We start from the raw sequence: 16,561 nt of genomic DNA, 5'->3' as shown, positions 1-16,561 counted from the left end.
CCCAAAAAAAAAAAACCAAACCAAACAAAAACCCAACCAACCAAAAATTAAAAAAAACAACAAAAAAACACCCGACAGACAGACAGACAGACACACACCGCCCCGAGTCACACACAGGCGGCGAGCAAGGAGCACACACGCAGCGCCGACTTTTTACAAGAAGGTGGAAGTAGCAAGTAAAGCCTTAGAAATTAGAGGGAGGGTTGTGATAGGTTGTTATCTGCGCGGGGAGGCGTTTACACTTTTTTACTATTGGGTATGTAAATTGTTTTTAATAAGATCTGCCCTTTTTTTTTTTTTTTTTTTTTAAGGGAGAAAACAAACCAGACTCCTTTTACCTTAACAGTCTGAGGGGGGGCTTTATAGCTTTCATTCATTCAAGGAAATGGTTTAGGCTTTAGACTACCAGAGACTTAGCAAAAAAAAAAAAAAAAAAAAAACCCAAACATTTGGCACCAGCTTATTCTTACTATTATTTTTTTTTCCAAACAAGATTTTTCAAGCTTTTTTTTTTTTTTTTTTTTTTTTTTAAACAAACAAGCCTAAAAGTGTTAATGGAAAAAACCCGGAGAGAAGTGGAGATCAGAGACCGTCTCCTGCTCCCCCCCTTCCTCGTCCCCCTCCCCGTGGGTGAGAGCGACTTAAAGCAAAGTTTCTTCTCCTGTGGGGGATGCACATTGTTTTATTTATTTTGAAGGCTGCAGAAGTCTGAGGACTGAAGCACCACGTGCTGCTGATTCTCATCAGCATAATGATCGCCTTAGCCAGAGAGTCCTGTATATATAAACCACAAAAACCTAATCATTAGAAATCCCAGCCTCCAAAAACCACATTCAGGACAAAAAAACTGTGTCGTTGTTGTTGGTTTTTTTTTTCGGCTCCTTCATCTTCCCCGACCTCAACTTCTTGGGACCCAAAAGAAGTTTGTTGGGTTTGGTTGCCTGCTATTTTTTTTTTCTTCTTTTTTTTTTTTTTTTTTTTTTTTAACCCGATTTTTCAGAAAGAAAAATAACTCAAACAAACCAACACTTAATTTTTTTTTTTTTTGCTGCTGTTGTTCATCCAGGGCGGAAAAAAAAAAAAACAACCTTTTTTTTTTAGCCTATTCAACTCAACGGACTTGAACCCAGCAGAGACTTAATTAAAAAGACCGGACTGCATCGAGGCTGCCTTTTCCCAGAATTTATTTGATCATATTTCAGAAATTAGCCTAAGGAGGGGTGTTTTGGGGTGCTTGGCTTTTTTGGGTTTTTTCCTAGTTATGGTCCCCGCTTATTTTTGCCTGGGAACCCAAAAGTTCAACTTAATTCAGAAGTCCTGATCGTCCCAAAGGAACCGGCTAAAGTCTCTCTTCTAGCTATTAGTCCTGTGACTTTTGTCCTTACTCCAACAACCCCAGTAACTTTATTTCCACGCCGAAATCGCTTCTGGAGCGCTTTTTTTTTTTTTTTTTTTTAATTATTATTTTATTGGGGGGGGAGCCACTTTTCCCAATCCCGAGCTCCCGCTTCCCTCCGCTTCCTGAAGCCAAAGGCAATAAGCGGGGGGAGCCCAGAGGCTCCTCGCCTCTGTCCCAACGAGACTTTTTTGTTTGCTCCTTCTTTTTTCTTCTTCTTTCTTTTTTTTTTTTTTTTTTTTCTGTCCGGAGGAGGAAGATTTCTTCGGAGGAAATCGGGACATTCCCCTGAACACCCCCTCTCCGGCTCTGAGAGTTACGCTCCTCTTCTGGCGGCCGCCAACAGCAGCAGCAGCAGCCCAGGAAGCTAAACCAGCAGCGAGCTTTACTTCTCCCAAGATAAACCTTTTGAAAAAATCCGAAAAGGAAAAGAGGACGGGGAGGGAGGGGAAGAAAAAGGAAAGAAATTCAAGCACTTGAGGGAAGAAGCGGTGGCTAGAAGGAGGGAAAAGAGCAGAGAGAGACTGTGCAAGAAGGAAGGAAGGAAGGAGGAGGAGAAGCAGCGGCGCTTTGCAGCTGGGCAGAAGCCGGGACCATGCAATTTCCAGCCGGGCTTTGCTGAGAGGGGCAGCCCCGGACCCCACAGCCAGACTCTTGTCTCCTTGCTCCGCCAGGCTGCAGGCGCCCCAAAAACGGCATCGCCCCCCGCCCCGTCCATCTTTCTTTTACAAAAACAAACAAACAAACAAAACCAGACTGAGTTTTTATTTTTTTTCTTTTTCCTTTTTTTTTTTTTTTTTTTTTTTCCTCGTGCGTTTAATCTGCTCCCGGCTTGTTGTTTCTTTTTGTTGTTTCTTTTGTTTTTTCCTTTTTTCCTAATTTGCATTTTCGCCTTTTATCCTCGCCCCTCCACTTTTTCATTCACCCATTTTTCGCTATTTTTGTTTTGTTTTGTTTTTTACAACCCTCACCCCCCCAACCCCCCCCCCACCCCCCCACTACACGCCTCCTCGAGGGATCCCCCTACCGCTTCCCCACCCCCCCGCCCCCCAATTCGCTAACTTGTGGCTGTTGTGATGCGTATTCCCGTAGATCCCAGCACAAGCCGGAGGTTCAGCCCCCCCTCCAGCAGCCTGCAGCCCGGCAAGATGAGCGAAGTCAGCCCGGTCGTAGTAGCCCAACAGCAGCAACAGCAGCAGCAGCAACAGCAGCAGCAGCAAGAAGCAGCGGCCGCCGTGCCCAGGCTGCGCCCCCACGATAACCGCACCATGGTGGAGATCATCGCTGACCACCCCGCCGAGCTGGTCCGCACCGACAGCCCCAACTTCCTCTGCTCCGTCCTGCCCTCGCACTGGCGCTGCAACAAGACCCTCCCGGTGGCATTCAAGGTGAGACACCCACCAACACCACCACCACCACCACCACCTCCCCCCCCCCCTTCCCGCTGCCCGGGGCTGCCTCCCCCCCGCGCCGCGCTTCCTCCCGCAGAGCCGCCTCTGACATCCCCCCCCCCCCCTCCCTCTTCAACCACGGCCCGCAGGGGCTTCTTTGCCCACCTCCCCTCCCCCGGCCTGCGGTGCCTCCTGTGCCCCCCAGACGCGCTGAGGCTTCTGTGCCCCCCACATGCTTGCAGTGCCTTTTCTGACCCCCGTGTCTTCTGTGTGTGCCCCCCACCCCACCCGCCCCCCCGCCTTCCCGAGCTGCAGGGGTTTCGTTTCTGTGCCCCCTTCATGCTTGCAATGCTTCCTGTGCACCCCCCCCTCCCTCTCGGTGCTGCAGTATCCCTATGCCCCCCAGACCCGCGGGGGCTTCTCTGCTCTACTGGCCTGCAGTGCTTCCTGCGCCCCCTCCCCAGTTTTGCGGTGTCCTCTTGTACCCCTCGTGTCCTGCAGGGGCTTCTGTGCGCTCCCCCCACCCCCAAGTTTTGCAGTGCCTCCTGTGCTCCCTTGCGTCCTACAGGGGCTCCTCTGCACCCAAGTTCTGCATTGCCTCCTGTCCCCCTCAAATCCAGCAATGCCTCCTGTACCCACCCCCCAAGTTTTCCAGTGGCTTCTCTATCCCGTCCCCATCCTGCAGAGCCCCCTGTAGCCCCTCTGTCCTGTGAAGCATCCTCAACCCCCACCGCACTCCAGTGCCTCCTGTGCACCCCCCGCATTGCCTCCCATATCCCCCCCCCCGTCCTACAAAGCATCTTGTGCTGCTTCCCCCGTACCGCTGTGCTCCTGTGCCCCCCACCCTGTCCTACGATGAAGCTTCCTGTACCCCCCGTACCTCCTGTTGTGCCCTCCTTCCTCTGACCCCCAGACCCTTACAGTGGCTCCGGTGGTTCCCCCGCACCCCTTGCAATGCCCCCTTGCCCTTCCCCGCCTTCCCCACCACCACAGCGAACGCCCCCGGGAGCCGTCCCGTTATCTCCATCCCTGCAGGACTGCACTGGAGTGTGTGCTCCCCCTTCAGCAGCACCCCTGGAGACACTCCCCCTTCCCCACAGACCCCCCTCTCCTGGGCTTTCCTTGTTTGTTTGTTTTGGGGTTTTTTTCTTTTGTTTGGTTGTTTTTTAAACCCCACACTTTTCCCTTCCCGAGAAAGGGATTCATCCATCTGCTGGAGCTCAGTGTGGGGGTGCGAGGTGGGTGCCCCCTCACTGGGAGGCTCAGTAGCTCGCTCCTGGGGGTGCCCCTGCCTTCCCCCCGCTCCCAGCAGTGGGAATTGGGTGATTTAGGGTGGCTTTGAAGTGTGCTGTGCGGAGCTGGGCTCCGAGGATCAAGCTGGGCATTCTGAGGTGGGAGATGGGGGAGAGAGCCTGGACTGAGATGGGACTGGGAAGGGGGAGAGTCCTGGGGGGCACTGGACTCCTTCACTTTTCCTGGTGAAGTGTCTGGCCAGAAGGCGCTCTCCTTGGCAAGGCTCATGGATTGAAATAATAAATACCACACTGATCAGCACCAGGGATGCTGCTCTTAATTTTCTGTCTGCATCCCCACCGTGTGCTAATGAGAGGAAAAGATTTTCTGAAAAAACTGCAGTAACAACAAGAATCATGTGCTTTAAAGCAAACCCTTTTCCTCCTCTAGTAATATTCAAAAGCGTTGTCCTGGTATTCTTCTCTCCTGTGGCCTTTGGTAGGGAGAGGGTGATGGCGTGGGTGTCCCAGAGCCACCTGCCCAAGTGGGTCGTGGGGTCAGTGTTCTTGGAGGGGTCTAATTGCTCACACATCCACTACGGGGAAAATAAGGTGCCTGGAAATGTCTCAAAGGGTAGAAGAGTTTGGCGATGGTCTCACCCAGCACTTTGTCAGAACGTTGCCTTTTTCTTGTGTTTCCCAATTACTAGCTGTATTATCACAGCCACTTATCTCGGAAGAATTACTAGAGGTGGTTAAATGAGCTGGTGTTAAAGTGGTTGGTGCTAAAGACAAAGTTCTGCTTCAATGATGGGTGCGGATTAGAGTTGACTGAAGAAGCTCTGTTGCATGGGAGAGCCTGGGGCTGCTGCAGAGGAGCCCTTTGCTCAGGGCCTACTTGTCTGGGTCACGATGGTCAAACCAAGTAGATATGACAGAAAAATGAAGTGTCTTCTGCTTTCATTACTTGGTGTAGCACTCAAAGGCTCTCTAGGTGTGGGTCACGGTGATTGTGATTCACAGTGGCTGAGGGGTAAAGAGGAGGAGCTTTTGGAGAATTGTGATTATGATTTAATTGAGCAGTAGATTAAGTTGGTATTCTAGTCACTCTGGAGAAGGGACACGGGAGCTCTTATGTTATTGTACTCGCATTGCAATCCTCATTTGAAACATCTGAACCTTCTACCTCACAGCAATTCAAAGGATGCGGTCACAGTTCATTAGAACAAGGGAAAGATCTAAACTTAATGTTATTTAGAATATTACTACAATGAGCATGCTGTGATAGAAGTTTTAGAACGTTTCCCAGTATTTTTGTTTTTCATATACCTATGTCTAGATCTATATATATTTATAGATGTCAGATATTTGGGTCTTGTATTTAATTTTTGACAGGGAAGTACAGATATGACCGATTTATTGATGCATCAGGAGTGTGCATTGCCCCTTGCCTCCTGAACTATGCATGTGTCTGTGTTTTCACTGCATGCAATGTGTGCTTCTTAAAATACACCAAAGATACACACAACCTTATTTACTGGTAAATGAATTGGAAACCGAGTGGAAATAATTTTGACCATTTAAAAAACTTCTTTTTTTCAAATGTGATTTGCATGCAGTCAGACGGTACTTTTAGACCAAAGAAGCTTCGTGTAATATGCAGTGAAACACTTGACCATAGTATAACAAAAAAGAAATTATCTTGGAAAAAAAAAAAAAAAAAGACAAAAGACAGATTTGATCTATAGAAATCTTGGCTAAACAATAACTTGAAAGTAAAATAGCTCACAAACAACACAGTTTTTGAAGTTTTATTGGCAGTAAATAGTATATTGATGATAATATTTTGAGTGGTGTGTTAAGTGTGTCATAATTCTCTTGCAGTGATCTGAAGTTAAAAAGTACTTTGGATATAGCATTGTTTTAATTAAAAAAACCCATATATATGTCATATGCAGGAGAGGAAGTATCTTATAAATAATGCTGGATTTGATTATAATTTTTAAAAATAATGTTGGCTTACTATGAGATTTTAATTTTGTGTTAATATTTACATGCATTGCAGAGGGAGTCCGTGCTGAGTGTACTAAGACTTACTTCAGATTGGGTTTATGGGAAAGAGTATTAGCTATGTACCTATTAATATAGCTCTAGTGATATTTCAGTGGAAAAGAAACAGATATTGTGTACCCAGGTCCAAATCATATTCATGCTTCTTAATCTGAACAGCCAGCAGTCCTTGAGTTGTCAGAATTTGGCCCTCTGTTTATGTGTCTGCTTGGGAGTTTTTACTGAAAGTTATAAAGACCCGAATTGCCACGTTAGATGTTACAAGAGTTTCTGTATGATGCTCATAGTAGCAAAGAGCCTTAGTGGCCCTGAAGGGAAGGGGAAAAAAAAGATGTGAAGTCTAAAGCCTTTCTCCAGTAGCATCACAGTAGTTAAGGGTCTGTCAACATTTCCACTCCAAACCCCAGTTTTCAGAGTTTATAACTCAGCTGTTTTAAATAGCTTCAAGCTGAAACCTGCTGTATAAATTGTCAGCCCAGATGTACATTTTGAAACAAAAAGTTGTGCAAATCAGTTATTCTGTTTTAAGTTACAGAACATTAAAATGTTTTTAATAGTATCAGATGCTCTTTTGGCAATGGCTGGTAAAGGCGTTCTCAATACAGAAAATTTTACATTTGGAGGCTGTTTGGATTCAATCTCTCGCAAGAAAAGTTGTTGAAGTGGGAGATAGCAGTGCTTGTGAGGAACTATTGAACCTGTACACTGGTTTTGTTGTTAAAACAAGCAATTTACTCTGCAGAAAATCTTAGAACCTGCTGTTGTAGTGTAGTTTTGCTTCGTGCTTCTAACTTCCGTCTTTAGGGTACGAGCTTTGGCCAGTTCAAATCCCACTGGACTGAAACTGGGCAAACAGGTTGCCTAACCAGACGAGAACTACATTATGCAAAAAAAAAAAAAAAAAAAAAAAAAAGTTATTTTCAACTTGTAAGAATTGGTTTGGTTTTATTTTGTGGCTTCATCTGACTTCAGGTACCTTGTTTGAGTTTTAATTGAACAAAAAGCGAAAGACACCTTTAATCACCAAAATGTGTAGGTAGTGTACTAGAAAAAAATATTTTGAAATAGGGGAGATATTAATGTTCGAAGAATAGGTAAGGGCTGTGCACTGTAGCAACTTTTTATCTTAAATTTCTTATACAGTTCTTGTTCATTTCACAGTGTACTTACAGACCTCTTTCTAAGAATATGTAAATAATTTGGATTGATATGTGGCTTAAAATTACCAAATCGGGGTTTACGTGGACTGTCTTTCAGCATGTAAAGTTACTTTTTAAAATTCATAAAATGATACCTAATTTGCCGGGTTTCAAACTTGTTTTGCAGAGGTTTTTTTTTTTCTAACCAGTGCTATTATGTATGCGTGCCATAGACTTCTGGTATTTCATGGCAAAAAAAGGATTAAATTAGGAAAAGAACAAGTATTTTGGTCCTGTTGTGTAGCGGGGGAGCTTCCCATGTATTAAGACTTCCTTTTATTAGCCAAAGTTTTTATTTTCACCCCTGATTTCAGTCTGTCTTGTCTTTTGGTCTTCTCCTAATGGGATGAATAGGAATATTGCATCATACTGCGAAAAAGCCAACGCAGTTCAGTAATGATGCAGTTCTTGATTAGGCGCAATCAGCCCAGTGACTCTGGCAGTGGCACGTGTGGTTTTAGGCTGATGCCTGAGCTGACAAATGAACTGATATCATGCAGTGGAAAGGGCAGGGAGGAAAGCTCTGAAAAGCAATGGAGGAGAGGGGAAACCTTTTAAGAGGTTGTGCTCCCTCTTAGCCAGGTGTTGCAAGCTGTTTGGCTGAGCAGGTTGGGATGGAGATGTGATGCTGCTGCCTGGTCCGAGCTGTGGTTACCTAGAGAGGAGGGGAGCTGGGGCTGCAGTCATTTTGCTCCCACCTCCGAGGCCCCTTGCAGACTCACACTTCCTCTTGTGTGCTTTCAGCTTCTTTGCATTTCTGGACTTAATTTTTTTTTGTTGTTGTTGTTTCATGAGATATAAAAACCACAGGTTGCAGCTCCCCTGGATGCTACTGTGCAGAAGACTGTCCAGAGATCCTGTGGTCTACTGCAAACTGGGAGGGGAGTGTTCTATAAGTGGTCTCCAGCCCCTTGCTTTAGATTTTAAGACAACATTAATTTATTAAGGGGTAGAGTCTATTCAGCAGAATATTATTTGTTATTTAATTATTATTTATCATTCCTAAGACCTTGCTTTGAAGCTCTCAGAACTAAGGCAATGAGGTGGTGGGACCTCAGATCTTATCTGCAACAGTGGTTCCCTTGTTTTTATGTTCAGGGACATTCATATCACTTTAAAGTAAAATCTTTTCTTGATAGAAGAAGACTTCACAGTATTTAGTGGCAAAACTCAGTTTATAGTTTTGTGTGGTATTACCTGACTTTTATGGAAAAATAGAAGAGCACCAGGGTTTTTTTCTACAGCTTTTCATCTTTGCTTTCTTATTTCTTTTCAGCATGACTTTTAAATAAGGCAAGGTATAATTTTCAGTACTATACTCTATTTCATGTATTTTTAGATTTTTTTTTTTTTTATATACCTTCATCATTAACTTTTTAGTGGTTTAGAAAAAAGTTGTATAGTGCACCGGGCCACATAATGCTCTCCTTAAATATTCCGAACTCCTAATTGTCTCCACATAATTAATATTAAAGTACAACCTGCAATTATTAGTTTCAGAGAGGATCATTTACGGGCAAGACACTTCAAGCATGGCATATGACAAAATGTAATATATATTTCAAGAGACAGTCTGTTACTTTGAATAATAAAAAGTCATATCTGACCATGTAAACTGGCAGAAACTACAAGGGAACAGACTTTATAACTCAATATTTATTTTTTTCTTTTAGTTAGAGCTCAGCCATGCAATATCTGTGAAACTCTTGAATTTCCAGCATCAGTGTTAAATAACTGGGCAAAAGGAAATTATTTTCTTATAGTTTAGTGGACTTTTTTTTTACCCTCTGTGAAGAAACATACATACATTCTTTTAGTAAGCTACGGTTCATGTTTAACTTTATTTTTACTTTAAAAAATAGTGTTGTAGCAGTGCTTTAGGTATCTCTGGGCTTTTCTAATTAGAAGACAGGAGCTGTCTACCCTGTGGCATTTATCTGATCAGATGTTGGAACACTGCACACCATTGCAGCATAAAAGTGAGACTTACCAGCTAGCTGAAACATAAGTCTAGATGCTTTAATATCTTCAGTTCACCTCTCCTGGAATTTAAGGGAGGAATCAGAACTAACCACATGCAACTCTTGCGAGTGCTATGAAAATTTACATGCCTGCAAGGAAAGGCAGCCTTTGTTTTTTTTTTGTTTTTTTTTTATATTGCATCTGAAGAGTTTGAATTCCAGCCATGAAGTGCTCCATCACAGCAGCATGCTGGGTGGAGAGCTTTGTCTGCTAATGCCACCCGTGCCCTTCCTGAGATGGGTAGATGGGGGTTTCTCTCTCTCTTGAAGTCTGAGGAGCTCCAGGGTAGGGTTGATGGGTGCAGCCAACAGAGAAGCAGAACCAAATTTGGACGATAAGGCTGCGAAGGGCAATTTCTCATTTTCCATTTCAAACGCTCTCCCACGTATAATTTATGGATGGGAGCCATGCCTCTTGTTTTCTTGGTGCTCAATGGTTGCTAAGAACAAAGTTGGCCTTCAGGATGCATTAAACCATACAGTCTGCATAAGGGATGTTAAATTTTTCTGGAGCAATGTAACAAAGAAGCAGCTCCCCATTAGGCCATGAGACAGGGAGACAATACAAGATGTTTCTTTGTTTGATGTGGCACTTTGTTCTGTGTTCAGCTAATAGTTGACTCTTCCCCACAGAGGGCTGGAGAAGCTGCCACAGAACTTGGTAATGAGCATGGCAGCCTGCAAAGCTGGGATGGAGCCATGCATTTTCAAAGTGTTGCCTCACACGTTGTGGTTGTCTTCCCTTTTTAACAGGTGGTGGCCTTAGGAGAAGTGCCTGATGGGACGGTGGTCACTGTCATGGCTGGAAACGATGAGAACTACTCTGCAGAGCTGCGAAACGCTTCGGCCGTGATGAAGAACCAGGTGGCCAGATTTAATGACTTAAGATTTGTGGGCAGAAGTGGAAGAGGTAGGCCACTGCATTTTATGTGTCCATAACAAATTAAAACAGTGTCTTGATCTCAGACTTGCTCTTCAATGAAATACTGATCAATCCCTAAAATACATCGTTGTTGGCCTTTCATTTGGAGGGAGGAAGGAACGTTTTATTTTCAACTTCAGCATTTGTTCAAACCAAGTTTGGGGTGTCTCGAGTTTTTCTGACTCCTCCCGTCTCAGCACAGGCTTTGGAAAGTGATTCATAGAATACCTGCTTCCCTATTTTAATCATACAGCCAAAGTGGGAGGAAATGAGGGCATTTGTGATCTGGGTTATGGAGAAACAGAGAGTGTATCTCGGGCCACAGCTGTGAGAGATGGAGAATTCCCTTTAGCAGTAGAGCTGCTTCTGAAGTTGTTGCAGAAGACCTATAATTAAGGGGATTTTGCCTATCACATGTGCTATAGGTCATATTCTTTAAGGCCTTACATCTTCAAAAGCTTACAGATATTGGTGGAAAGCTTTCTAGTGACATCCCTGCCCTTTACAATCATTTTGCATATGACCTACAAAAAGTAAGGCATACTTTTCTTTTTAGTAAGCTGGTTGACTTTACACGAATTGCTGGTAAGCACAGGCTTGAACTAAATTTAACCTGTACTTTAAATGATAGGGTAACTTTCAGTTGTTTTTTTTTTGCTTGTTTATCGGGTTTTTTTGGAAGATGCAGAGTGCTGTCATTGTCTTCCAGCTGTTAAGGAGCTATAATCTGGAAACTGCACTGAACTCACAGGGAGCCTCTGTGATCACCGAAAATTTGCAAAAAATTGCTCTTTAAGAGTTTTGTAGCTGCTTTCAAATTTCAGGTAGAGATTGAAAGGATAGCTTGAAGGAAATGGGCGCTTCAGCTTTTGCTGCAGAAATCTTCAGAGAGGTTTGTTGCATCAGTCATTGCTTCAGTCTATTTTTGCCTTTATGTATTTGAAGTAATTATTCATAATTTTTTTAAACTGTCCCTGTATGGCACAGAACAAAGCAAGAAAAGTCAAATAATTGTGCTAGAAAACTGTCAGTAAATCTAATTTTATGGCAATATTCTTAAGAAAGCAGTTATCAAAACTGAAAGTTAATTCACCTTAGGGATAGAAAGAGTGTTTTTCCAAGAAAAAATATTTAAATATATGACAGAGGCCTAAATAATCTAAATCAGTTGGCACACTTAAAAGTGCTTTGTGCAAGTGAGTCCATAAGCATGTCTTGCAGTGGCTATTTTATTACTTTAGTGACCTGGCCAACAATCCTCTTTATCATTTTACAATTTAAAAAATGTATTTTGAAAGACAGACTAACAATTGGAACAGTAATGCAGTATAAATACAGAGTTCATTGCCCTTTTGCAAAAGGTGTTGCTTCTCTATTCCATTTGTCTTGCTTTATTTAAAAAAAGCAGTCTGCTTTGTTATTCTGCTGATGGATTAGGTTTGAAAGTTCTCTGGCTCCATCACTACTGCTGCCTTACAGTAAAAGTTCATTAGTGTATCAGTCTTTCTGTAGTGCTGAAAAAGAACTGAAACGTGATGTACTACCTCTGATCTGTGAATTTCATTTGAAACCTATGATATATACTTTTTAAAATAAAAAGTATAGGAAAAGCATAGGAAATGAAACAGAGGGCCTCAGTAGATACGGCTACAGACACATACAGACACAAACCTCATAAAATTTGGTTCCAGTAGTTTCATTTATATTTCTATCTCGCAGACTTGGAATGGATTCTTTCTCTGATCAATCTGGGTAGAATCTATGGAAAAGTGATAGTGTACTTTTCAAACCCTCAACATGTTTATTTAAGAGACTTCAAAGAAAAACAAAGGGTGTGCACTGTTTTCCTATATTGGCTTTCTGAGTTTTGGCTACTTTCCCAAATAGCAATTTTTATATTAAAAAAAAAGAAAAAAAAAAAAGGGAAAAAAAAGAAAAAAAAAAAAAAAAGGAAGAAAAAAGACAGACTTAACTGCTTGCAGACTTTTCACGCATGGAAGATGAAGAAAGCTTCTTTTGATGAAGTGTAATTATGTCCAAACAGAGCTGACCCCCTCCCCCTATATTTCTTATGATCTTAACGGAAGAAAGTAGGGCTTTCCCTTTGAAGCAGCCGGGACTCAGTGGAGGATCTGAAATGCTGCATTCTGCTGCCAGAGGCAGGATGGAGAAATTGGTCCAGACTTGTCTTCCAGACTTAGAACAGAGAGGGGGAGAGAGAGCGAGAGAGAAAGGGAGAGAAGGAGAAGGAGTTATCATTCGTGATAGATTTTTAGAACTCTGCTTAAAATAGCAGGGAAAGAAATCAGTAGTTGCAAACAGAAGTGAGAAAGCTCCTTACATAGAGAAATATGGGTAGATACAAGGCTTGAAGTAGAACAGGAAAAATAAAGTAATAAAGAAATAATTTTTCGGTGGCGAGAAACTAATCCACACCTGTTCCTGACTTTAGATTTACATCTTTCTAAACAGCTCACTCTTTGATCTCTGTATCTCTAAATTTGATTGTGAAGTCTGAATCATCAACTTACCACTTCACCTCCTCTCCCACGTTTTTTCTTGCTTCCCATGGCTCAATCAAGAAACTTGATTTTTATACATATTAATGTTGCTTGCCTGACAGAAGCTTCACGTTTTTGTTTGTATAATTTCTCTTAAACACCTTTTCTGGATTCATAAGTAACTGGGGTGCTTTGTGTGAATGCAGGGGTTGTTTGTATGTGGTTTCGAGGCAGTAGCTCACTTTTACAAGCCTGATCCCCAGCACGGAGAAGAAAGAATTCCTGTCTTCAATAAGCAAAGGATCATAACCTTAATTTTGTTGTGTCCTGATACTATAATCACATTAGTATCTAACTGAAAAAATATGCAACACACACAAGCTGCCGAGTCTCCTTTCAAGCTAATTTCTGGGGGTTGCCTTGTGCTTCAGCAGATGCCCATCTTGTCCTCCTGTGTCAGCTTGGCTCACATGTGTGAATAACAAAGAATGCACAGTTTGGACACACCGAAGCAATGGTGCCAGATGACTGCCTGGCTGGGGAATTTCATAAAAGAGAACCACAATTAGTCTTTAGCCTTTAAAAGTGGATAGATGAAATGATTAAGTGCAATAAAGAAAGGTGATAAAAAGTGCATTAAAGGATTTCATAGCTGTGGAAGGATGTCTGTGAAATATCTGCAGAAGGCATAGGCATCACTGAACCAGGGGACCTTAAAAATTTATCATGTTCTTAATCCTGTATTGTGTCAATCATCTCTTGAAAGCTCTGGAACCTGCATGCACTGGCAGGGCCATGCAGCTTCTTGTGATGAAGTGATGTATTGTTTACTGAGCTCAGTGGGGCTTCAGCAGTGTTACCTCATTAGTGCTTCAGTTCGTTAAAATACCAGTTAGGGGACAAAGCCAGTTTCCCTTTGAAATTAGATGCATACCTGTTCATCTTAAATTGGCTGAGAGGTGACAATTTAGAAGTGCTCACAGGTGCTGTGTATTATGGTGTGCACTTTTTCTGGCCACTGTCTCCTTTTAAGATATTCTTGGTGTAGAAAATCCCACAGACGTGATTTTACAGGGTCTTACCAACAGTATATTTTGTCAGGTTAAGTTTTAGATAGATTTTATACTGATGCAGCATATAAATTGGAAGGCCAAATTCTTCATTCAAAGGTGTGTGGAAAGTCACTTTAGTATTTTTATTCTACTGATACCAAACGAGTAACTGTGATCTGAGCGTCATCGTCACTCAGTTTAATCATTACAACTTTTTGAAATGATAAGCTGGCATCAAAGGAGGCCTTAAACATGTCCCTGGAAAATTATATATATCCAAGCAATAGGCTGAATTCCTACTTGGAGAGGGATAAAAGGTGTGGACCTTTTTCAACCCCAAACAAGCTAGTACAGAGGCACTCTGCTGCATTAGGGACAGTGGACTGGCAGGAGTAGAGGAAGACTGGCTGTCCTGCGTGCACCTGACTCCTCCTGTCATGATAACTCTCAAAAGATTTGAGAAATAACCCATTTGCCATTTAAACTGGGGAAAGCCACCTTCAGACATGTGTCTTCGCTGAGGCAGAATTCGGCCTCTTGAGATTTTTGCACCTTTGCCAAGGTCCTGACCTCCCCTCTAACCTGTGTCTCTTGGAGAGGTGGGCACAGCTGGAACAGAGCTACACCTGGAAAATAATTTTACTCTAAATGACAGTTATATTTCCTTAAAAAAAAAATCCATGTCACATTCTAGTTCATGAAAAATATAGCTGAGACAGTCTGAAGTTGCACTTCTGATAATAAATGATGCGTGTCTCAGGCAGGTTTGGGGGATATACGACTTGGACCAGAAAGAAAGACCAATTACTGGTTTTGACAGCCAAAGCTCTGTTCTGTATTATGCCTCATATATAAGCTGTTCTATATTAGGCTCGAAAAAAACTGCATTAAGTTTGCGCTGTTACATATCATTTAAGATTTGTGTCTTGATTGAATGCCTTTAGAGTTCAGCAAGAGGAAAAAGCCCAGCAACAAAAATGCACGTATACACACAGGGAGGGGAGAGGGGGGCAGGAAAGAGAGTTTTAAGTGTCTGGTAAAGTAGCAGCTTAAATGAGCATGAAGGCCGAAGACTGCTGACTGTTTTATTGAGTCACTGTTGTACGCCCACCTTTTCCTGTCTTGAAACAGTTTTCAGTTTTGACTATCTGACATGACTAACCGTTGCATATCTAACAGATTACAACTGTCAGTGAGTCTCCCAAATGGGGGCCAGTGCCTTGTGAGAATGTGAGCTCAGACACAGGCAGCTCCTCCTTGTTTCTTTTTAGCGTTTTCACTCAGCTCGAGGTTTGCGGAGGATCTCGTGCAATTGCTCCGTGTGAATTCAAACTAGAAGTGAAAAAAAAAAAAAAATAATGCAGACTTACCATAGCAGTGTACAGGCACACAAGCAGTTTCTCACCCTCGTGGGAGAGTTGTGGGCTTTCTTAGTATTTCGTAGATGGAATATATGTAGGGAAAAAAGTCTGTTCCAGTAATAATGATATCATCGTATTACCCGTGGCATCTGAAGGACAGGAGACACAGATTCCCTGTTCAAATGACTCCCAGGAGGAGGATATATTCTTTCCTCATCTTATTGTAGTCGAGTCAAACAAATGAAATGATAAAACTGTGTGAAGTAAATAACATGTGGCCACATTCTGCTCTCTGTCACACAGCTGCAAAACTGGAGTAAATTTTTAAATTATCTGACTTGCTTTGGATTTACACCACTTTCAATACAGCAAAGAATTTGGCTTGTCCTCAGCAGTGAATCACTTTTGTTCTGTCATTGTATGATGACCCATTATTAAATAAGAAACATTAAGATTGTCAACACATGGACATATTCTTGACATAGAGTAAAACTGAAGGGGAAGAAAACTCCTATGGTCAGTTATGTTTTTAATTTTCACGATTGTGGTAACGACAGGGAATAATTTTAAACGTCTCTTGATTCTTTACTGAACATGCATGTGACTGTTTTCATGTTGTAATCACTCATTCCTTGTTTTTTTTCCTGTTGTAGGGAAGAGCTTTACTTTGACAATAACTGTCCTGACAAATCCCCCACAAGTCGCTACATACCACAGAGCTATAAAGGTTACAGTGGATGGGCCAAGGGAGCCAAGAAGTGAGTATTGTATTCTTATTTTTACACTTACATCTGCTTAATTTTGTTAAACAGAGACCCATAAATGAATTATATATCTTTGTCAAACGTTGGTTCTTGCTCAGCAAAACAGTAAGTGCATGCTTAATTTGGAGTCTACTGGACCACACACATACTCACATTTAAACACAGGCTTAAGTGCTTGCTGAATTTGGGCAATCACAAACCCAATTCTCATTCACAATTGGGTCTTGATAAATTATCTGCCAGTGTAAATGAGAACTGAACCCACTGTATTTATATATAATCTGATTTGGGCGTAATAGATACAATTCTGCAATGTGCTGAATTCCCTAAACTGTTGCAAGCTTCCAGCTGAAGACGTTTAGAACAAAATACAAGACTGATCTTTCAGGATCAGTCCCAGTACAGAGAGAAAATATATAATATAGTGCCTTTTTGTTTGCCCTGAAATTCTTTTGCCATCAGATAATTAATGCACCTGGTTTATCTTATCATACCTGAAATTGGTTTTCAGCTATGGACTCATCAAAAACCCCTGGGGGCCAAAGAAAGATAACAAAACCAGTATATCAGCAGCATGGTCTTTGTTTCTTATTTGTGCACATAAAGTGTATTTTATTTAAAACATAGTCCAGCAGTTATTCACTCAGCATGT

The 16,561-nt window shown here is 42.2% G+C and overlaps 1 protein-coding gene and 1 long non-coding RNA gene across 5 annotated transcripts in view; one reads left to right on the top strand and one right to left on the bottom strand.

Annotated features, from left to right (window-relative positions):
- Positions 1-1,436: 1,436 nt before the first annotated feature.
- Positions 1,437-2,731, bottom strand: LOC139795304 (uncharacterized). The gene is made up of 2 exons (XR_011725447.1): positions 2,664-2,731; positions 1,437-1,801 (listed from the first exon to the last, which is right to left on the bottom strand). It is a non-coding gene; the product is annotated as an uncharacterized lncRNA (long non-coding RNA).
- The window catches only part of RUNX2 (RUNX family transcription factor 2), a 161,993-nt gene continuing 147,231 nt past the window's right edge, over positions 1,800-16,561 (top strand). For all 4 annotated transcript variants that reach the window (XM_071742141.1, XM_071742140.1, XM_071742144.1 and 1 more), the window contains exons 1-3: positions 1,800-2,784; positions 10,063-10,219; positions 15,799-15,903. In XM_071742141.1, the coding sequence (XP_071598242.1) occupies positions 2,473-2,784; positions 10,063-10,219; positions 15,799-15,903 (574 nt within the window). In that variant the 5' untranslated portion in view covers positions 1,800-2,472. The remainder of the gene's footprint in view (positions 2,785-10,062; positions 10,220-15,798; positions 15,904-16,561) is intronic.

The sequence above is a fragment of the Heliangelus exortis genome, chromosome 3 (assembly GCF_036169615.1).
Source record: "Heliangelus exortis chromosome 3, bHelExo1.hap1, whole genome shotgun sequence".
NCBI classification, from domain to species: Eukaryota; Metazoa; Chordata; class Aves; order Apodiformes; family Trochilidae; genus Heliangelus; species Heliangelus exortis.
This window is presented reverse-complemented; position numbering and strand designations above follow the sequence as displayed.